Genomic DNA, 23,945 nt, shown 5'->3' on the forward strand with positions numbered 1-23,945 from the left:
AGCTGGGGGAAGTTAGGTAGTGACACACAATGCCAAAAAGGGCAAAAAATCAAACACTGCCAATGGGCAGCATGTCAGAAAAACCCTACTCATCCTTGGCTAGCAATATCCTTGATAATCTCCTACCATAGAAGGGGACACTGGTCCTATCAGGGATCTACTCCTTCCCTTGTTCTCAAAGGACAGGGGATTGATCAGCTCCCATATGCATAAGAAGGCCTATTATTCTTAGAGGCAAATTGGCCATCCCTCCCTAAAACCACACACACCCATACCCCTCAACAGTCAGGTGTGCACTCACAGACAGGACAGAAAACACCACCAACCTCAGGAATCCCTGAATGGGCAGGCCCGAGGGAAGATGCCCAGCAAGTAGGGCCAGTCAAGTTAGATTGAACAATACGGTGCTTTCTATATGCTGGGCTCTTCCTAAGAACTTTGCGAATGCTAACTCATTGACTCCTCCTAAGAACCCTAGAGGAGGTTACTATTACCATTTTCATTTTATAGATGTGGAAACTGAAAAACAGAGAAGTTATATGTTAATAACTTTCCCAATCTCACGGAGGCTGTAAGGAGTGGAGACAGAGTATAAACCCCAGCAGTCTGGCTTCAGAATCTGCCTCTCAGTCCTCACCCTCTACTGCATTCTACCTACACCCCAGGCTCACCTGTCTTTGCCACTCCTCAGTATCCTCAACACACTGCAGCCATATGAGCAAAAAGCTCTAATTTCCAAACTCTTGGAAGCCCCAAAGAAAGTGAGTCCAGTAAGAAGGGCCCAGTCTGGCGGAGGCAGGACAGCTTAGCCAGGGCTGGGACCAGCCATCAACTCCAAATGCCCTGAGGCCTGGCCCGCAGAGTTTATGGCTCTTTCTGCAGTGCTGCCTCTCCCCTCTAACATGCTCCCCGATCCTAGCCTTCCTTGTCATTCCTGCCACCACCCTCTCCCTATTGCCCCTTTCTGCAGGGAGTCCAGCCCTGTGTTAGCTGAGCAGACTGTATATTATCAGACACAGGTAAGTTGGGAAGGGAGAAAACAATCTTTATTACTATCTGACCAAAACAATTCAGGAGGATACTTTAAGAGCTCACAAACCCTTGCTCCCTTTCCACCTTTAACAGAGAAAGTAGCAAGTGAAAGGATTTGCTTAGAGGTCTCAGTGCACCTGAGAACATCATTATCTTTGGAACATAATTCGCAAAGTATATCAAGGAACGGATTTAATTTCAATCCTAGACATGCCGTGAGTGCCAGATCTCTTTGGTGTGCCCCTTGCAGATCCACTCTGCCCCCTCCTCTGTGCCCTGCACGTCTACCGTGCGTGACTGGATCAGTGGGCTCCCATGCCCTCTGGCTTACCAAGTTGGATCCTGGGACCCCACAGGAGATCAGAGTGTGGGAAGGGACTGAGGTCAGCGTACTGAGGTCTTCTTATCTGACTTTCCTGCTGGGTTCTCCTACATCTTGCCCCTTCAGGCCTAGGAATAGTAGCTGTTCATTGCTTCAAGCCTGAGATTCCCGCACTCTCCTTTCTTGTGGTTCCGCCACCCCTCACACACATCTTTGTAATGGTCTCTCTGCAAATAAACCCTCCTCTAATTATCCTAATTTAAATATGCCATCTGTTTCCTGTGGCTACACTGATATATTGGGTGATGCTGGTTTAAAATCACATGCAGAAACCAGTTGAGCAAGACCCCTGAAAAATAAGAGGGGGCATGGACTAGTCCAAGAGCAGATATAAATCACATGCCTTGTAACAGACTTCCACTGTCACGTCCTGACCACAACCCACCATTTCCTGGGAGCTAAAGTTCAGTGGGGACTACAGAAAATCAATTAAAAACACTCATTTCTGCAAATCCCATTAACAACCTGATCCTAAAATATTGGGTTGGAACTGAGCCTCTGGCTTAAAAAATAAAAATAAAAAGGAAAAGCCATAAGAAGTTTTCCAGAGGAAAAAGAGAAAACAGGCTTTCTCACCTTTTTAAACCAATTGAGAATCAGTGCATAGAAGCACCTGAGTCCTGCTTGGCCCAGGGTCTTCCCAATCCTGCCAAGCTCTTTACATCATGGTACAGTTTGAGCATTAGTAACTGACTGTGTTGGGTCAGGAAGCTGAATTGAGAAGAAATCTGACAGGTGATGCAACTTGATACCTTGCCCCTACCTTGCTGTGAAGTATGTGCCCACTGATAAATTCCCCAGGTGTGTATATGAGAGTCTTGCCAGGTGCGGACTAACAGTGACTTTCTCATTAGCATGCTCACTGACTGCAGCCCTAAGTGGCAAGGCAAGAAAGAGTGGATAGTGCTAGCCGAACACGACTGTGTGGATGGTGGTGGTAGATAGTGCTAGCCGAATACGACTGTGTGGATGGTGGTGGTAGATAGTGCTAGCCGAACACGACTGTGTGGATGGTGGTGGTGGATAGTGCTAGCCGAACACGACTGTGTGGATGGTGGTGGTGGATAGTGCTAGCCGAACAGGACTGTGTGGATGGTGGTGGTGGATAGTGCTAGCCGAACAGGACTGTGTCCATGGTGGTGGTGGATAGTGCTAGCCGAACACGACTGTGTGGATGGTGGTGGTGGATAGTGCTAGCCGAACAGGACTGTGTGGATGGTGGTGGTGGATAGTGCTAGCCGAACAGGACTGTGTGGATGGTGGTGGTGGATAGTGCTAGCCGAACAGGACTGTGTGGATGGTGGTGGTGGATAGTGCTGGCCGAACACGACTGTGTGGATGGTGGTGGTGGATAGTGCTAGCCGAACACGACTGTGTGGATGGTGGTGGTGGATAGTGCTAGCCGAACAGGACTGTCGCAGGTGCTACAGATCAGGCCTGGCAGCAGGGGTGTTCGTGCATTTTCTCAGTGACCCTATCCACAAGATGTGGAAACTCTCCCAACCAAGGGAGACAGAGCTACGGGAACTCCCGAGGTCTGGGGTACTATCTGTTAGCAGTTAGAGTGGAAAGCTTGGGACAGCTTTCAGAGAATCCAGCTCTAGTGACTGTTGACAGTGCGGTCCTGGAAGAATATTTACTGTCCTAGCTTGAAGTGAGGACTAAAAGAAAGGAAATGAGTCAACCCAGAACTGAATGGTGGTATGAATAAGAAGTGAGGACAAGGACCTCCAGGCAAAACTGACCAGAATCTTTTCAAGGGGCCAAAGATTTTATTTTGATGATGGCATAAAAAGAATTGGTCAGTGGGTACTTTTGTATACAACTGGTTTTGGACTAGACAAGAGCTGGGTGGTAACGTATAGGGGCCAGAGGACAGTTACCAAAGTGTCCAAAGGAGGATGGCGACTGAGTCTGAGAAGCAAAATGTTGTCAGCAGCCAAATTGGAGTTGGAAAGCCAGGGAGGACAAGAGAAAGGCCTGCCAGATGGAAGCCAGCAAACTTACATTGGAGGCAGAGGCTCTCCAGTGCCCATCCTACACTTCCTGTGATGATGCTGTTGGCCCCTATTCACACACTCTTTTAATGATTCCCCTAGGAATTTGAGGACTGAGGAGCTGTAGCTTTTTCAGCTGCTGATAGCTGGCTCAGGCCCTAACTAAAAAAAAAAAAAAAAAAAATAGGAGGGAGGGGATTCTCCCAACAAGGATGGGCTGCCTAAAATTTTTCCCTTGGGCTTGCATTGATATGCAACATAAGCCCTAACAGCCTTTCAGACCCCCCACCCAGGAATTTGTAAGGCTTACCCACCAACCTATCTTGCCATCCCCCCCTCTCCCTTATTACAAAGTTGAGGTGAGGTGGATTTTTTTTTTGTCTGTTTATTGTAAAAGAAAGAAACTTGAGCACACTTTATAGACTGGAGAAGGCTCTAAGGAAGAAGGGGTGATTGAAGATGTAGGGGAAAGGGCCTTGCAGAAGGGGATGGAGAATAACGGGAGTAAGAAGATGAGTAAAGAGACTGGCTTCAGACTCTCGGGGGGCATTCTGATAAAGGAGGGGAAAAGGTAACAATTCATGCAGGTGTAGGTACATTTAAATTGGAGCATATAGGAAGATAATTTACTGTTTAAAAAAAATAATGACAGTATATTGTGGCATTTATAATATATGTAGAAGTAAAATGTATGACAACGGCACTACAAAGGCTGGAAGGGGAGATGTGGAAGTATATGCTATTGCTATTATCAGGTTCTTATCCTATATGTGAAGGGGTATAATATCACTTTGTGAAAATTCATTAAGGGGCATGCTTATGTATATTTTTCTGTATGTATGCTATGCTTTTTAAAAAATACTAAAGAGGCAAAAAAAGATGCTAATTAAACTATGACATACAATTATAAGACATATCACAATTTTACTGATGTAAAAATAAAAAAAATTATGCTTATGGCCAATGAAATATGGTATAACTCAGGACAAAGAAATTCATTTTATGAAACTGTATAACTCTAATGGCAGATATAAAGAGTATACAAATAAACATGGAGTTAAACCACTGTCCTGATTTGGAAGACCAAAAAGAATAAATATGGCAATGCTTTGCAAATGAATACATATTCTCAATGCAAAAACAATTTCACTCCCCACGGGAATATTTTGAAAATTTGGCAATTGGATAAGACAATTTATTTGAAGAATAGACCAACAAGAATTCCAAGGAATATTTTTTAAAGGGAAAGCTAATGCAAATACTTGACCCACCAAATTTTAAGTTACATTGGAAGCACTTCCAATATTGTGTTAAGTACACAGAACTGTGTCAATGAAACAAAAGATTCAAAAGTAGATTCAAATAATCACATTAACTTAAGAATGCTGAAGTCGAGGCAACATCAGAATGGACAGAGGACTCACATTTTAATAACTATTGCTGGGAAATGGATACCAGAATGGAAAAGCATCAGCTTAGAGCCACACTTCATATTGCATTCTACAAAGAATCCCAGATTATCAGAGTTAATCAAGCAAAAGAACAAGAAAAAGAAATAGCATACTTAAAAATCAATACAGGCCGGGCGCGGTGGCTCACGCCTGTAATCCTAGCACTCTGGGAGGCCGAGGTGGGCGGATCATTTGAGCTCAGGAGTTCGAGACCAGCCTGAGCAAGAGCGAGACCCCATCTCTACTAAAAATAGAAAGAAATTATATGGACAGCTAAAAATATATAGAGAAAAAATTAGCCAGGCATGGTGGTGCATGCCTGTAGTCCCAGCTACTCGGGAGGCTGAGACAGGAGGATCGCTTGAGCTCAGGAGTTTGAGGTTGCTGTGAGCTAGGCTGACGCCACGGCACTCACTCTAGCCTGGGCAACAGAGTGAGACTCTGTCTCAAAAAAAAAAAAAAAAAAAAAATCAATACAGAGGCTGGGCGTGGTGGCTCACGCCTATAATCCTAGCACTGTGGGAGGCCGAGGCGGGAGGATCGCACAAGGTCAGGAGTTTAAGACTAGCCTGAGCAAGAGCAAGACCCCGTCTCTACTAAAAATAGAAAGAAATTATCCTGACAACTAAAAATATAGAGAAAAAGTTAGCCGGACATGGTGGCACATGCCTGTAGTCCCAGCTACTCGGGAGGCTGAGGCAGAAGGATTGCTTGAGCCCAGGAGTTTGAGGTTGCTGTGAGCTAGGCTGACGCCACGGCACTCTAGCCAGGGCAACACAGTGAGACTCTGTCTCAAAAAAAAAAAAAAAAAATCAATACAGAAACAGAGTTGAAAATATGTACATGAAAAAAATAACTGATAGTCTATTACCTAGATTATATAAATGATTTATTAACACGTAGTTATTGGATTTTGAATATTATGGGATTTTTGAGCACTTACTATGTGTAAAGCATTGTCCCAGGTGTTATAGGATGAAATAGATATTGATCTTGCCCCCAATGTATTTACAGTCCAGTATAGGGGATACGATGTGCATATAATTTTATTAATATAACACAATGTCAAAAGTTTAAAGTGCTATAAGGATCAAATAGAATGTTATGGAAGTTTGGAGCAAGAAGGGACCTCTTAGGACTGGGACCAGTGAGGCTGAGGAGGAAGAGCATTGGGGATGGTCTCATGGACATGATTGCTCTTGAGTTGGGCTTTAAAAGATATTTTGTATTTAGGCACAAAGATGTAAAATGAAGACGATTCATTCAGAAGCAGTGATATTATGACATGCATGATATGATGAATGACAATGGAGGCAGGAAATTAAGGGTTATATGTAAGGAATGGTTGAGAGCTGACTTTCATTGGAGCATAGGGTAGCATTAGAAAGAGAATTATAAGAGTTAATGTCAGGAAGTCAAGTTGAGTACGGACTATGGTGGTGGGGAGAGCAGGTGTGGGGAGACCTGAATGCCAAGCTGTGAAGTTGAGCTTTATTCAGGAACCACGGGGGAACCACAGCGGTTTTTGAGCAAGAAAGTTCAATCGTGCTTTAGGCAGTTTTGGTAGAAGCTACCTAGGATAGGTTGGCAGGAGTGGGGAGAATTGGAAGCAAGAAATCTATGTGGTGCTATTTGAGTAGGTCAGGAAAAAGGAAATAAGGTTCACAGTCCAGATTTCATTCATGTTGATAAAGAAGAAAAGCAAATCACACACAGAAATACAGAAAGTAAACCAAATGGTGAGGGAAGGCGGGGAGAATGTGTAGCTTTACTAGAATTTAAAGAAATGCAAGTTAGAACTTTAAGGAATGGTTTTGTATCTATATAACTAGCTAACATTTTTCATATGAGAGAATATAAAGTTGATGAGGTTTAAGGGGACCTGGACACAATTATACATCAGAACAGTTTAAGGTGCCAACAACAATCTGGCAAAAATTACCAAGATCCTTTCAGCTAAATATAATATCATCCTTGTTTTACAGGGTGAAAACTGCAGCTCAGAGGATAAGTAACTTGCCCAGTATCAGGTAAGTGGTAGAGTCAGTGGTGCAGAGGAAGCTGCCTTGAGAGAGCTGATTGTTAAATTGTTAAATTGTGAGGGATTGTTCAAGCCATTATTAAAAATTAAACTATATAAACATAATTAAATTACATTAAAGACAAAGGTAATAAATATTCAAAACTCATCATTTCCTAATTATTTTGCTACATTTTGCTATTATCTAAGCTCTTGGGGTTATTTATGTCTGTCACATGTGTATGGTGGAAATCTTACACAATGATGCACATCTCTTCCCAACTCCTTGTTCAATGACATCCCTTTGGTAACTTGAAATTGGCCATGTTGAGAGTTTTTAGACTACAGGCAAATGCTACACATCAGGGCTGATTTGTTATTTTATCTAGACACAGAGGGTCTGTGGGCCAAGTGCATCCCACCGTCTTTTTATGAACAAAGTTTTATCAGAACACACATCCATTCCCATTTGTTTAGTATCATCTGTGGCTGCTTTCCCTCTATAATACTAGGGTTGAATAGTTGGGACAGAGACTGTTTAGCCCACAATGCCTGAAATATTTACTATCTTGTCTTTTATAGAAAAAGTTTGCCAACCCCTCGTCATACTCATTAAGGTAAGCAAAAATATCAACAAATATTCATGGCAAAACTACACTTGGAGAGCCAATTCTTAAACATTTACCAGTATACCAGGAGGTAGGTTTCAGCTATAGACTCATGCAGTCTGACTCTAGAATTCACATTGTTAGCCACTATACTGCTAAGCAACGTATGAAATATTATATAAGCATGAAAAATTTATAAAGAGTTTACTATCAATTCATGGAAATGTGATATATAAAATAAGTGGAAGAACAAAAATACAAAATGGTAATGTTCACTTTGATATATATCACTTACATATTACATTATATATACAAATTTTTACATATAAATTTTATATAGAAGTGAATTGTGGAGAAGAAAATAGAATTCAAAATTTTAAGAAATCACTGAGGTAATTCTTAAAAATAAAGATAAGAAAACAAACAAAAATAACCTTTTGTTTGGGAGCTGCCCTGGATCATATCCATACACAGTCATACATCGCTTAACAACAGGGAAACATTCTGAGAATGCTTCCTTAGGCAATTTCATCACTGTGTGAACTTACACAAACTTCGACTGTACAGCCTACTACACACCCAGGTTGCATGGGCTAGCCCTGTGCGCCCCAACCCCCAGGCTGCAAACTGGTACCAGTCCCGGTCATGGTGGCCTGTTAGGAAGCTGGCCGCACAGCAGGAGAAGAGTGGCCAGCAATCAAAGCTTCACCTGTATGTACAGCCGCTCCCCATCACTCACACCACTGCATAAGCTCTGCCTCCGTCTGATCAGCAGCAGCATTAGATTCTCATAGGCACACGAGCCCTACTGTAAACTGCGCGTGTGACGGATCTAGGTTGTGCTCCTTATGAGAATCTATTGCCTGATGATCTGAGGTGGAGCTGAGGCAGTGATGCTAGTGCTAGGGAGTGGCTGCAAATACAGATTATCATTAGTAGAGAGGTTTGACTGCACAATAAATGTAACGTGCCTGAATTATCCTGAAACCAACTCCCCCACCCCAGTCCATGGAAAAATTGTCTACCATGAAACTGGTCCCTGGTGCCAAAAAGGTTGAGGACCGCTGCTCTAGCCTATTGCTCTTAGGCTACAAACTTGTGCAGTATGTTACTGTACTGAATACTGTAGGCAACTGTAACACAATGGTAAGCATTTGTGTATCTAAACATAGAAAAGGCCAGTAAAAATATGGTATTATAATCTTATGGAACCAATCATATATATGGTCCATCATTGACTGAAACGGCACAAGACTGCATTCCCTTCAGAAACCTCTCCTCAGCTTCTCAGTGTGTGACTTCTGTGCTCTTGTATAAATAGCCAGACTTTTGCACACCGTGGAATGTGGCTTCCTTCCATCTGACCTATTTTACTCAAACAACTTTCTTTGACATTATTTCTGGGACCTGATTCATGACCAAATTCAAAGATTTTCCTTACTCCTCCTTCCTTGTCCCCTGTTCACATAACTCTATGGACTGTCCCTTCATTCTTTATCTTTTCTCTTTTCATTTTTTTGTTTTTTCTTTCTTACTGTTCTTTTCCCAGACAGGTAACATACCTTCAGTCTTGAAACCTTTCTCTTTGACTTTTAAGACACTGTCCTTTTTGACTTTTTTATCCTCCATAATAGGTCTTTCTTCCCCTGAGTTTCCCTTTCTCCCCAAATCTGACTATTCCAGAAGAGTTTTTTTTTAAATGATATGGGTAAATTAATTTCTAAGCCTTAATTTTCTAATTTGAAGAAAGGGATTTAAACGAGTGCCTACCTATCATTATGAAAATAAATGTGTTACATACAGCAGTCTGCAAAATGGTTAGTACGTACTCAGCAAACGTTAGCCATTATTATTACCATTGTTGTTGTTATTTTTGTTTTCAGTCCAGCCAACTCTGCTATCACTGAACTCCTGTTGTTGTTTATGGCACAGGTTTAAGTAACAATTAATTACGTAAAATGAAAACATGCATATGGTAACATGGGTGATTGCAAGTCTCCACAGTAAGACCACAAGCTCCCTGAGAAGGGGTCAGGTTTGGCCTCCTCTGTCTGACTCAGCCTGCCTTAGGTCCTCAGTCAACTGAACCCCAGAAAGCCCTTACCTCTGGCGAGGGGGCAGGCCCAGCCCGTCCCCAAGGCTGTGTCCTTGAGCTTCAGTTGTCTGGCTCCCCTCGGGCTTTGCCACTTCTTCCTATAAGCACAGGTGAAGTTGGGGTCGGTCACAGAGCCCTGCCAGGGCGATGGGCATTGAGAGCAGCTGAAGAACCTACAGGAGGCCCAGAGGCAGCACATACAGGGCAGGGACTAAACGGGAGTTACCGTGAGCTCCAGCCCCGGGTTCTCTATGCCACTCCCCACGGTGGACACAGCGATGGGCTCCTTTCCACCAGCTTTCTCCATCTCCTGTTCTCCTCAACTGAAAAAGAAATCCAAGGCTAAGGCTGAATTTTGGCCATTCACCATATGAGGCTGGGGAGAATTTTTAGGGCCAGTCAGCCACAGAAAACACAAAACTAAAAGTCTTTAGAGGTTTAGTTGATTTCTTTAAGAACTACTGATTGGGAAGATTGAATACATAATTTTAATGTAATGAATATAGAATCTGATTTCCTATTGTGAATAGCTAAGAAAGGGGCAATAAGATAGGAGAAGAGAAATGAAGGGTGGAGGAAATTGAAATGAATTTTAACCCAGGGCCTGGGTTAAAAGGACCTTGTTATCGCTTCAGCCTAGGAGTTTGAGGTTGCAGTGAGCTACGATGATGATGATGATGATGATGATGACGCCACTGCACTCTACCCTGGGGTGACAAAGACAGACTCTGTCGCAAAAAAAAAAAAAAAAAAAGACCTTGTTTACTCCCTCTAAGGATAGTCATATAGTGATTACTACTTTTGGCCTGGGGGCGGCCCCACTGAGCTGTGCTGGGGAAAAGGAAACAGGGAGGAAGAGAGCTGGGAAGACCCCAGACCCTAAAATGCTGCCGAAAAAAACAAAGATTCACAGGTCTTCAAGTTCCTGACTCTAATGTAGCATAAGAATTGTTTTTGGAACATCAGAGAGAACTCCTCATATGTTAAATAAAGGAAACCTACATTTAGAATAATCAGTATAAATGTTAATGATCCCAAATACGGAAAGTTTTAAAGCAAAATAAGCAAACATTTGAGCCTCAGAATAAGCAAACCTAATTCGTGAACATTCACATTTATGATACAGGTTCATTCTGAGATGTTTCTTTACTTTGCAGAGAATTTCCTTCCCCATGGAATTGCTTTTAAAAATAATGATCTCTTCAAGCATTTAAAATATGATTTCCATTAAACACACATAGCCAAGTTTTATTGTGTAAATCAGGGCCTTCCTGTATAGACACAGAACTAGCTGAATTTAGTTTAAACATGACCTACTAAGAAATTGGGCAAATCAGGCTCCAGCCCTCCCCCGACATCCTTGCTTACCCCAGCTTGCGGGATTCCTTGAGGCTTCTCTGCCAAGGACTGAAAGGAAAACCCAGCTGCTAGGGAGGGCTGGAGCCGGGTACGGGGGCTCCCTGTTATTGGCTAGTTTTATGTCTTGGGCCCTCCTTCGCTGTGCCAGCCCTCGCTGTAGAGGAGGACTGCAACTCTCAGGTTAAATATTTATGTTTTGAAGACTATTTCGCAAGCCTGAGAATTCTGCAGGAACTTCTAACAGGCACATCCCTGGCAGCACTGTCTACCGCTGAGTAGTGTGCAGAAGAAAGTGAGAGAAGTCTCTGCACTCGGAAAACGTGCCATCATTTTGTGCTGGCAAGACATTTCCTAGAAAACAACAGAAAACAGGACTGTACATGGTTCAATGCCAAATGACTGCTAGGAATTCTTTTATTAATCCGTTCAACAAATATTTATTGAGTAAACGCTATGATCCAGGCACTGTTTTGGGTGCTGAGGACAAAGATGAATGAGGCAATGTCTCTGCCTTCAAGGAACCTACAAATCAGCGTGGAAAGAGAGATGTGTGAAGAAAGGCTTCACGGAGCTGGTAACATTACCCTGAGTCTAGAGTCTTGAGGGGTAAGTGGGAGGTCGCTGATGGAGAAGGGGAAATATATTCCAGTGGAGGGAATATATTTCAAAGGCACAGAGGCGTGACTTTCCCTGACAGGCAAAAGAGGCTGCAAAAATTAGTGAAAGAATGGAGGAAAATTGTTGAGAAATTAATTAAGGAAGGACAAAATAAATAAGAAATTAGTTAAGTAATGGTAAAGGGAAATGTGGATCGGGGTGGTCTACAAGAAATAAATTTGGAGATGCAGTCAAATACCAGATAGAAGTGTGTGCTGTCAGCTAGGCTAAAAAGTTTGGGCTTATTCTCAACAAAATGGGGAGGCAAGAGGACGATGGTTTGGAGAGGTGCCCACTGGGGACAGGGAGTCCAGTCAGATGACAAAAGTGATAGTCCAGGCTGGGCATGGTGGGGCTGTAACCAGAACAGCAGAAGAGGATGGACAGAAGGAAACAAACCTACAGGACTTGGTGACCGTGCAGGCATGGAGACCATGAATGAAAGGAGGGGAGTTAATTCTTCAGAATGGTTCAGGATGGTCTTGTTTCTGCCTACTTGTACCTTCCAGTAATACTTAGCTGCATGTTGTTCCCTGAACACCCAGGGTTCCCTTGTGCCTGTGTGACTTTGTGGCTGCTATTCCTTCTGCCTCTGTACCCTGCCCCTATTTTTCTACCTAGCAAACTCCTATACCTCCTTCAAGTCTCTGTCGTGAGGCTACACCTTCAATGAAGCTTTCCATGACTCCCTCTAGACAAAACTTAGTACCCCTCCCCTGCGCTGCTACTGCACCATGTTGCCACAGAACTCTACAGAAGACAAACTACTCCAAAAGTCTACTGTCTCCCACTAGCCTGTGGTCTCCTCAAACACAGGTTTGCTGCCTTGTTTGGCACTGCATGCCCAGGCTCATGGTCAGCCGTGATATGAGGCAATCAATGAATATCTATAAAATAAATGAAAACAAAACACAGCCCAGGATCTGGCTTAGATTATTTGGTATGTAGATGATGACTCCAATCACCAAAATAAAGACACTTTTTTTTTTTTTGAGACAGAGTCTCACTCTGTCGCCCAGGCTAGGGTGCGGTGGCGTCATCATTGCTCACTGTGCATGCATGCACACACACACACACACACACACACACACACAATCCCTCACAGAGTCAATGTCTGTTCTATTGTGGGACTAGAGCAATTAGCTTCACCTCTCTGGACCCCTCTGTCTTTCCTGTGTTGCCTAATGCTATCTCGTAAGATTATTATGAAAATTAAGTAATTTAAAAGAGAAGAAAGAACTTGGAAAATAGTAGATGACCTTGCAATTATAGGGTACTATTGTCAGATCTTATCATAATTCAGGAAAATGAGACATCAGTGTTGAAAGTAGACCTGCTTACAGATATTTTCAAGCTAATGTCCTAATATCATCTCAATATGACTGTGAAGTGTTTTTGCTCATCCTATCTCACACTTTATCTTTTTTTTTTTTTTTTTTTCATTTTTACCTTAAATAATTTCCAGTTCTGGGGCCAAGTCCAGACGTAATGATAGGCAGATCCTTGTGTTCTGTTCAGGTGAAATGATGCCAGCAATCACAACTCTCTCTTCTCTCACCCTCTCTCTTCTCTCTTCTCTCTTTCTTTTCCTGTAGAAGATGTAAAAATCCATGTCTTCCTCTTCTAAGTGAAGGCCATAGCACTCATCTCACTTTCCCAAGGGATCCAGATTTGCTTTCAACACAAATATTGACATAACCCAAACTGCCAAGAGGAAGAGAATTAACCTAGCAGGCACCTCCCCTCAATTAACTGCCTTGGGCTCCATTGTTGGGTTTTAGCCTTATCACTTATCATAGTTTGATTTCCAAACGTTCTCACCTTACAGTTCAGGAAGAATGAAGTCATTTACCCAGAGTCAACAGCTAGTTAGTGGCTCAGCCAATTCTGTCTCTTGAGACCCTCACTCCCAGTTCTAAGACACATCTGGGCTGTGAGGTTAAAGGTAAGTAAGAGAAGCCTCTGTTTCTTCAGTATTTTATAGTCTTTCAAAGGATTTCCCTATACCTTCACTATCCTCACAACATTCCTATAAGGTAAGCAAGTCAGCCACTAATCCGATTTTAGGTAAAAAGAAAAATGGACTCAGGGAAGATGAGCAATTTGTCTAAAATCATACAGTTAGTTAGGGCAGAGCCAGGGTGAGAGGTCATTTCCATGGAAACTGGGCCTTATGACTGTGGTAAAGCCTAGAGCTTACTCCTGGTAAACTAGGTAGCCTGGCAAAGCCCAGCTGGGAAATAACTAGAGTATAAGTAATAGATGATTTTTATCTTTCCTGCTTTTACCTCTCCTTTGATTACTGGTAGAAGCAGCAGAACTGGAGAGAATGGAGGGATTTCCAATTTTAGTCTTAATAGAGCAGCTGCTGTTTTCAGTTGTTGCTGAAAACAACTAAAAAGGCTAAACAAAATATAGAAAACAGCAGTTCGAAGGCATTGCAGAAGAACCAATGGAGGCAGGACTGGAGTCTATGATCCTTGAGAGAAGGGAAGCATAAGAATTGAGCTCCACTTTCATCTCAGCTCTTGTTTTAAGGGCATTTTCTTTTTTAAATCAGAAGACAGAGAAATAATACTGCAATAGTCTTATGAGGTTGAAGAGACAGAAGGTGGAGTTTGGAGCAGTCAAAATGGCTGCAATTTGAGGGGAAAATAATAAAAAGAAAAGAACTATGAAGAAGGAGCCCACATACCTGCAACCAAGTTTCCAATTGGCCAACTCATAAGTTGTATATATTCTAGACAAGACATCAAGAAACTAAGCAAAAGTAAAACAAAGCAAAACAAACCTAGTAACAGTAGCTAGAGTGCTAAAGACCTAAGCAGAGATTTCAGCAGCTGTGTGGTGCTGGAGAAATTAATTTCAAGCCCTACTGATGTAGATGGACTTGATAAACACCTCAGGCTTCTATTGTGACCCTAAAAGGGTTAAAACCTAGTAATAAGAAACATACCCTAGGAACAAAAGCTATGACTAAGGGAAAACCAAAGCTGAAATGACCAACACAATCAAGCCTAAAACAAAGCCTCAACAGGTTCAAGTTAATCCATTTCTACCCTATCTGCATGATAAAAGAAATGCTACCTCTCATAAAAGATAAATAACATCATTAAAGCATCTATATATTTTCAACTACATTGTCCAGTATCTAACTTAAAATTATAAAGCATCCTAAAAAAAACAGGACCAAAGGACCTAAAACCAAGAGAAAAACAAACTCATAAATGACTCAGATATTGGAGATGTCATAGAGGGACTTTAAAATAACTGTGGTTAATCTTTTCAAGAAAATAGAATAGATGGACAAAATTGATGAAAATATAGAGATTTTTGAAAAGACAATTAAAATCTATAAAAAATAATTAAATGTACATTTTAGAAATTAAAATTAAGAACTAACTGAAAGGGTTTAACAAACTGGATGACAAGGTTAGTGAACTCCAGGAGTGGTCAATAAAAAATATCTAAACAGAAGCACAAAGGTGGCCGGGCGCGGTGGCTCACGCCCACGCCTGTAATCCTAGCACTCTGGGAGGCAGAGGCAGGTGGATCATTTGAGCTCAGGAGTACAAGACCAGCCTGAGCAAGAGCAAGACCCCATCTCTACTAAAAATTGAAAAGAAATTAGCTGGACAACTAAAACTATATAGAAAAAATTAGCCGGGCATGGTGGTGCAGGCTGGTAGTCCCAGGTACTCAGGAGGCTGAGGCAGAAGGATTGCTTGAGTCCAGGAGTCCAGGGTTACAGTAAGCTATGATCACATCTCTGCACTCCAGCCTACAGAGTGAGACCTTGTCTCTAAAAAGCTAAAATAAAATTATGGAAAGTCAAAGGATTTAGCATAGTCAACACAATTTTGAAAAGGAACAAGATTGGAAGACTAATACTGTACTACCTGATTTCAAGGCCGTTATGGACTGAATGTTTGTGTCCCCCTCAAATTGATATGTTGAAGCCCTAACCCCCAGTGTAATGGCATTTGGAGATGGAACCTTTAGGAGGTAATTAGAGTTATATTATGGTATGACGGTGGGACCCTCATGATGGAATTAGTGGCTTTATAAGAAGAGGAAGAGATTCCCCCCTCTCATGTAAGCACAGAGGTAAGGCCATGTGAGGATGCAGAAAGAAGGTGGCCATTTGCAAGCCAGGAAGAGAGCCCTAACCAGAACCCAACCAAGGTGGTACCCTGATCTCAGACCTCCAGCCTCCGGAACTGGGAGAAAATAAATTTCTGTTTTTTAAGCTACCTAGTCTATGGTATTTTACTATGGCAGCCCAAAGAGATTAAGACTATTATAAAGGGACAATAATTAAGCCAGTATGGTAAGCCAGCTGGAGGCTGGAAGTCCAAGATTAGGGTGACAGCATGGCTGGGTTCTGGTGAGCGCCCTTTTCCAGATTGCTGACTACCACTTTTCCTTGTGTCCTCATATAGCAGAAAAAGGGCAAGAGAGCTCTCTGGGGTCCCTTTCATAAGGGCACTAATCCCATTTATAAAGGCTCCACTCTTCTGACCTAATTGCCTTCCAGAGCTCCCACCTCCTAATATAAGCACATTGGGGGTTAAGATTTAGTCCACAATACAGTATCAGAGAAAAAATTGACACATAGTTCAACAGGACAGAATAGAAAGTACAGAAATAGATCCATCATACATATATGGTCAATTGGTTTTCCACAAAATTGTAAAGGCAACTTATTGTAGAAAAGATAATGTTTTCAAGAAATGGCACTGGAATGATTGGATAACCATATGTAAAAAGAAAACCCCAAACCAGAAAACCTCAATTCATAACTTGCACCATATTTTAAAAGTTATTCAAAATGGATCATAGACCTAAATATAAAATCTGAAGCTGGGCCAGACATGGTGGCTCACACCTGTAATCCTAGCACTCCAGGAGGCCAAGGTGGGAGGATCATTTGAGGTCAGGGGTTCAAGACCAGCCTGAGCAAAGTGAGATCCCGTCTCTACTAAAAATAGAAAAAAAATTATCTGGGCAACTAAAAATAGAAGCAAAAAATTAGCCAGGTATAGTGGCACGAGCCTGTAGTCCCAGCTACTCGGGAGGCTGAGGCAGGAGGATCACTTGAGCCTGAGTTTGGGGTTGCTGTGAACTAGGCTGATGCCACAGCACTCTAGCCTGGGGAACAGAGTGAGACTCTGTCTCAAAAAACAAAACAAACAAACAAAAAAAACCTGAAGCTATAAAACTTATAGAAAAAAAACTTAGGAGAAATCTTTGTGATCTTGGGTTAGGTAAAGATTTCTTAAATACAACACAAAAAGCACAATTCATAAGTGAAAAATTGATAAATTGGATTTCATCAAAATTAGGAACTACTGCTGCTCTTCAAAAGACACCATAAAGAGAATGAAAAGACACACCACAAATAGGTAGAAAATATTTGTAAATCACATATCTAATAAAAGACTTGTATCTAAACTTGAAAACTCTGAAAACTCAAGAAAACAAACAATAAAGCAACTGGATAAATAAGTGGGCAAAAGACTTGAACAGGCCGGGCGCGGTGGCTCACGCCTGTAATCCTAGCACTCTGGGAGGCCGAGGCGGGTGGATTGCTCAAGGTCAGGAGTTCGAGACCAGCCTGAGCGAGACCCCGTCTCTACTAAAAATAGAAAGACATTATATGGACAACTAAAAAAAAATCTATATAGAAAAAATTAGCCGGGCATAGTGGTGCATGCCTGTAGTCCCAGCTACTCGGGAGGCTGAGGCAGTAGGATCGCTTAAGCCGAGGAGTCTGAGGTTGCTGTGAGCTAAGCTGACGCCACGGCACTCACTCTAGCCTGGGCAACAAAGTGAGACTCTGTCTCAACAAAAAAAAAAAAAAAAAAAAGACTTGAACAAACATTTTGCCAAAGAAAATACATAGATGGCAAAAAAAAAAGACATGATTTTAGTCATTAGGAAAAGGCAAATTAAAACCACAATGAGATACCACTACCCACCCCGTTCAAATGGCTAAAACTAAATGAGGAAAGGAAGGAAGGAAGGAAAGAAAGAAGGAAGGAAGGAAGGAAGGAAGGAGGGAAGAAAAAAGGGGGAAAGGAAGGATGGACGGGAAAGAGAGAGGGAGGGAGAGAGGGAGAGAGGGAAGAAGGATGGAAAGACAATATCAAGTGCTGATGTGTCTTCACAGCAACTAGAGCAACTAGAATTCTCATACACTGCTGGTGGGAATGGTTTCCATGTGAGTATGCAAAACAAATTACAAAACAAAACAAAAACCAAGCAACTTGTATAACTTCCATTGCTATTCCTATTGTCTTCTACCCTCAGATTCAGAATTCTTTCCAGAAGAATCTCTCCTATCCTGTATGTATTACTACATTATTTGCAGGGCCCAGTATAAAATGAAAATGTGGGTCTCCTGTCCAAAAATTATTAAGAATTTCAAAATAGTGACAGCAGAGCATTACTGCTGTCGGGAGGCCGAGGCAGGAGAATCACTTAAGCCCAGGAGTTGGAGGCTGCAGTGAACTATGATTGTGCCACTGCACTCCTGCCTGGGCAACAGAGTGAGACCCTACCTCTTAAAAAAAAATCAACTGTATTTGTAGATAATAAAAAAAAAAGAAATTTAAAGAAAGACAGTTTATGGTACAGCTGTTTAAATAGTGTATTGTATCTTCAACTTCTTTGTCTGTCTTCCCCTCTATCCTTTTTTTCTGGGATTCAAATTATATGTACCATTTGATGATATTCCACAGAATTCTAATTTTTCAGTCTTTTTTTTTCTGTGTTTCATTTTGAGTTGTTTCTATTGCTGTGTTTTCAAGTTCACTAATTTTTTCTTCTACAATGTCTAAGCTGCTATTAATCCTATCCAGTATGCCTTTCATTTCAGATATTGTGTATTTCCTCTTCAGAGGTTCAATTTCAAACCTCTTTTTTATATCTTCTATTTCTCTTCTCATCAAGCTCATTTCTTCTTCTATCTTCTTGAACATATTTTAATACATATGGGATATATTAGAATACCTGTTTTAATGGTTTTGTCATCTAATTCTATCAACTGTGTCATTTCTGTGTTTGTTCTATTGATTGATTTTCTTTCCCCTTCTTATGGGTCTCAAATAAAATTGCTTTTTTGCATGCCAGCTAAAGTAAGATGAGAGTTAATATGAGTTTTATGTAGTTGGGCGCTGGATGTTTCTGTATTTCTTTTAATGTCTTTGGATTTTATTTTGGGATGTAGTTAAGTTGCTTAGAAATAGTTTGAATCTGTTGAAGCTTGCTTGTATGCTTTAGTTGGCTGGTCCAGAGCGGCCATTAGGGCTAATTTGGCTCTACCATAGAGGCAATCCTATTCTGAGAACGTTGCTCATTGCTCCGAGAGGTTCCCAGCCCTGCATGAGGTCTGAGGATTTTTCTGCCTGCTCTTTTCCAATAGTTCTTTTCCAGAACTCAATGGTTTCCTCACACACGTACTGCTCAGCTTTCTCTCTGTGCAGCTATCTCCTCCCTGATGCTCTGCCCTGTGATTCTAGCCACCTTGGCCTCCTGGAACTCTGAACTCTATGAGACTACGGGCCTTTATCCCTCTCCTCTGAACTATGGCCTAGAAACTGTCCCCAGGCAATAAGCTGAGACAACACAGGACTCATTTGGTTTGTTTTCTTTCGGGGATCACCATCCTGCACTGCCTGTTGTCCAATATCTGGAAAACATTGTTACGTATATTTATTTCATCAGCATATTTTAGTTGCTTAAGGTGAGAGGGTAAGTCTGGTCTATGTTACTCTATCTTGGCCAGAAGTGGAAGTCTGTAAATAATTATTGAGTGCCAGCTATGGGGCTGGATGCAGCCTTAAGCGTTGAGGATAGACCCAGACACACAAGGTCATGTCCTCCAGGAGGATGCGTTTTAATAAAGGCCTATGAAGACGAATGTTGGGTCCTACAGTGGGAATGAATACATTACGATGTTTTCACTTCTATGTTAAAAGAGGATTTCTAGCTCTAAAGCTGTAGCTTTAAACAGCAGCAGATTTCACAAGAGGGTGGGGGACGGGGGTAGGGAGACCAATATAAAAAATATTACCTACCAACCACTTTGTAAACAGAATGGCTATTTGACCATCAGAAAACGGTATTAGTTTAAGAACTAACCTGGGTAATAGTGCCCATTTCATAGAAACCTTATGAGGCTAAGTTAATTTATGTGAAATGCTTAGTTCGATGTTGAGGGTGGATCGCTTTTCACTTCATTTCAGTTCAATTTAGCAAATACTTATGGACTCAAACCCACATCTCAGTGTGGAGTTTGGTGCCTTTCTACCTGCTCCTGTATAACTTCCATTGCTATTCCTATTGTCTTCTACCCTCAGATTCAGAATTCTTTCCAGAAGAATCTCTCCTATCCTGTATGTATTACTACATTATTTGCAGGGCCCAGTATAAAATGAAAATGTGGGTCTCCTGTCCAAAAATTATTAAGAATTTCAAAATAGTGACAGCAGAGCATTAAACCAAGCACAGGGCCATTCTGAGAATGGGGCCCTGTGTGGCCGCCCAGGTCACACACTCGTGAAGCTCACACACCCCTGAAGCCATCCTGGCTCCTATCTCACCTCCAGGAAAGCTCCTGCTTTCTCCGTGGTGCCCTCAGCCATCTGTTAGACAGACAGAAAGTCTCCCCGGCAGCCCAGTGACACAGTGTAAACAAACACACAAACCAACCAGCCCCAAACTCACCACCAACAGCTCAGATGCAAAGTGTTTTCTGGGCTGCTATGGAGCAAGCATAGCAAGTGTTAATAAATACTTGTTGGATAATGAATAACAGAAAAGGCAGAAGACAATCATGTTCTAACCTAAAGGAAAGGAGGTAGATAGCTCAGGACCTTCCTGGTAGCCGTGAAATTGCCCCACATGGGTGACCACTTCTTGAGCTCTAAGTTTGGGTCTGCCAGTATTAACGCAGGGCTAATAATGCCATTTAGCAACCTTTGGGGAAAATCCAGAAAATTTGTTTAAAATGGAGGAATTGTATTTAAAGGAAAGGGAGAGAACCAACAAACTAATAAAAATTCCAACTTCTTGTGATTGGCTGAGCTAATGTTAAGTGAACATTATCTTGTTATCTAAACTAAGGAAGGTAACAGATTTGGAAATTATCCTGCTTCCAAGAGAATGAGTGAAGAAATCAAAGAACCAAGGAGGAGTACTTGGAAGACCACCTGTGGCTTCTTTGCTCAATTCCACCTGGCCCTGGAGCCAGCCACCGTCATAAAATAGCTGTTATCTGGGGGTGTGGAGCCAGTTACCTTGTAGAATCACTTAGATTCTTAAAGCAAAATGGACCTTAAGATCTTCCTGCAAACCCACAGTGCATTGGCTGTGGGGAACGCAGGTCACCCAGCCGCAGGAGCTGCCTGATGGACACGTCACAGGGACCCTCTGCTCTGCTGGTCGCCTGCTCAGGCTTCAGTGGACCTGACAGCCTATCACTCACCTCCCACTTCATGGAGATAATATCCAGTCCCTCTTTCCAACCCTGACCTCTCACACACACTCCTGTCTTTGCACAACCCTGAAGGTTATTTTCACTTAGATGATCCACTGATATCTCAGAGTCATTTTGTCCTAAAGGCAAACTTGCTGTTATCTTCTCAGAGGTCAGCTCAGAGTTCACTTCCTCCCAAATCCTCTCTTTCTTGTCTGGGCAGAGTATTCCTTACGCCTGCTTCTTGATTCTGCCCCCATTAGCTCTTTCTTCATCCTGCCCTGGACTAGAGCAAGGCATGGGGCCTTGTGCCCTCTCACCAGAGGGGAAGTTTCTTGAGGGAGGAACTTGTGAAGGGGAGAGAGAGGCATGGAGTAGAGTGCAAAGGGAAGCATTTTAAGACACATTTCTTCAAATGCACAATATTGGATGGGGGTGGCCCTCAATACCAGGCCCAGTTTGAATTCCTGGAGCTGTGGCTCATGCCTGCAATCCCACCACTTTGGGAGGCTGAGGCAGGAGGATCCCTTGAGGCCAAGAGTTTCAAGACCATCAGTCCAGCCTGAGCAACACAGCAAGACCCCGTCGCTGAGAAAGAAAGAAAGAAAGAAATTAATTTCTGGAAGCAGTTACAACAGCAGGTTTAAAGGGGTGGTGATAACAAGTGTTTCTAAGGATCCTGTTATTTTTGTAATGGCTTAATACCGAATTGTAGATTATTTTTGAAATGTCTTCCATTTCTCACAGCTGTACTTTTTAAATTTGTCTGCAAGAAGTGTAAGGTCTTTCTCGCTCTGGCTTCATCCCACATAGTAGATTCCTTTCCAAGTGGTGAGACACCAAGTGTATGAAGGGTGTAGAAGTAGAGGGGAAATGATAAATACCCCTATACCCCTGCACACTGCAGCGCTAGTCTCGGCCAATTCCACGATCAGGTGCTAGGTAGCCTTCTTTAGTAAAGAGTTTCTAGATGCCTAATTGAAAGATCAACTAAATATTATCTGAACACAAAAAGTAAAGCGAGAATATGGCAAATCCTAAGGAGTTACAACTTCTCTGCACTGGTAGTAGAGATTCTATCTTCCTTCTTGTCCTCTGCTTCAGTATCCTGTTCCTAGATAGTTTCTCTATCTCTCTGATTCTATCTGCTTTCCTCTCTCCTCGCTGTCTCTCCCTCACACTCCTTCCTCCCTTTCTACTTCCCATCTCTCCTTCTTACCTTGCAGGGCTCCACCTAAGAAGCTGTGCTAGAGAAAGCTCCGGGAGGAGAGACCACCTCCAGAACATCAGTTGGGGCCACCCCAGTCCTTGCAGAGATGAAATGGTGACCAAGACAGACAGAGCTAAGGACAGAGAGCACTGGTCATGTGTGTGTCAGGGAGTGGGTGGGGGAGGAGGCAGTCATGGCTGGTGGGAGTAGAGAAGGCTTGGGGAGAGACCAGGGAGGGCCTGCCAGCGTGCTCCTGAGTTCTAGAGATTCAGTCTCAACAACCTCCTCTCTTAATTACAGTCTTACCAGAATGTGAAGTAGAATCTTTATTGTCTATTTGCTGAACTTCTTGGGAGACTTTGGGTTGGGTTCTGATTAGAAAAGCCTGACCCCTAGTATTCCTTATTGATTTATAGTTGGCTAATTATTTTCCATGGTTAATTGTGAGGTGAGCAAAGTCTAAGAGCATTGGTGCTGGTCTCCCGCTCCTGACCCTCCCCCTAGATGCCCTAACTAGAGTGTGTTGGTGAAAGTCTACCCACGTTTGGAAAACAAGCTATAAGGAAGTAATCCTTGGGCAAACTATTTGTTATTAAGCATTTCATGGCTTAATCTCTCTTGGGTTTTTTTTTTTTACTTTAAAGGCAGGAATGGAAAGATTTGGAGTTGGAGGCTCTTGGGCAAAGTCGCCTAATAACTTTGGGAAAAGAATTTAACTTCCTTGAGCCTTGATTTCCACATCTGCAAGAGGGAGGTGATGATAGTCATATCTGCCTATGAGATTGGCGGAGACATTAAGTTAGCACAAAAAGAAAAGGAAATAATCATTTGTGTAAATTGCAGGGTATTCCAAAAATATTATTTTAATAGCTAGTTAAAGTGTAAAGATCCTAATATAGATCCTTCGCTTTTGTTTTTCCTTAAGCTAGATTGTTCTCTTACATTTCAGGCACGACTCAAAGTGTTTTACGTGCATTTTCTCATTTAATCCTGAACACACTTTTGAGGAAGGTGCTATTGCTATCCCAGTCATCCAGATGAGGAAACTCAGGCTTAGAGAGGTGATGTAATTTGCCAAAGTCACAAAGTGAGACAAGGACAGAACTGGGTTCGAGCCCAAAGTCCTTGCCATTAACCATGACTCTCCTGCTCGTCGTGCCCTGGCCTTCCGTGCCTTCCTCCTCTCTTCTGTTCCTGTACGACTCATCCTTTATGATCCCACTCAGGACATCCCTCTCCTCCTTTCCTGAAAGCCTTTGGACTCTAGCTCAGCTCCCAGTGAACTCACTGTCCTCTGTTATTCCCTGAGCTACTCATGTGGCAGTGCTGTGGCATCTTCAGTATTTCTCTACAATATTGCTGTTTGTCATAATGTTGTCTTATATGGTAGCCTGGAGGAAAAAAAAGTTTGTATAAAATTGACAATATAATTCCTCATTGAGAATTGTATTTAGCAAATTATCTTGATTGGCTCTTTGGTTATGAAGCTCCATGGGCAGAGGCCCCGGGATCTAGCTCACTGAAGTTGTATAAAAATTATTTATTGAAAAGATAGAAGCTCCTAGGATATGTGCCTGGATCATGTGGAGCAAAGGAAAAGTGGGAATGTCCATTATTTGAGAGGCGTAAAGTACTTAGCATAGTGCCGGGTAC

At 42.3% G+C, this 23,945-nt stretch overlaps 1 protein-coding gene across 1 annotated transcript in view; it reads right to left on the reverse strand.

The window, feature by feature from the left end:
- SLC28A2 (solute carrier family 28 member 2) overlaps positions 1-23,945 on the reverse strand; it is a 42,245-nt gene that overhangs the window by 12,502 nt on the left and 5,798 nt on the right. Inside the window, exons 2-4 of the mRNA XM_069460503.1 lie at positions 13,051-13,190; positions 9,812-9,908; positions 9,595-9,683 (exon numbers count right to left, since the gene is read on the reverse strand). Coding sequence (XP_069316604.1) covers positions 9,595-9,683; positions 9,812-9,892 — 170 coding nt within the window. The 5' untranslated portion in view covers positions 9,893-9,908; positions 13,051-13,190. The remainder of the gene's footprint in view (positions 1-9,594; positions 9,684-9,811; positions 9,909-13,050; positions 13,191-23,945) is intronic.

This window comes from Eulemur rufifrons, chromosome 2 (genome assembly GCF_041146395.1).
Source record: "Eulemur rufifrons isolate Redbay chromosome 2, OSU_ERuf_1, whole genome shotgun sequence".
Classification (NCBI taxonomy): Eukaryota; Metazoa; Chordata; class Mammalia; order Primates; family Lemuridae; genus Eulemur; species Eulemur rufifrons.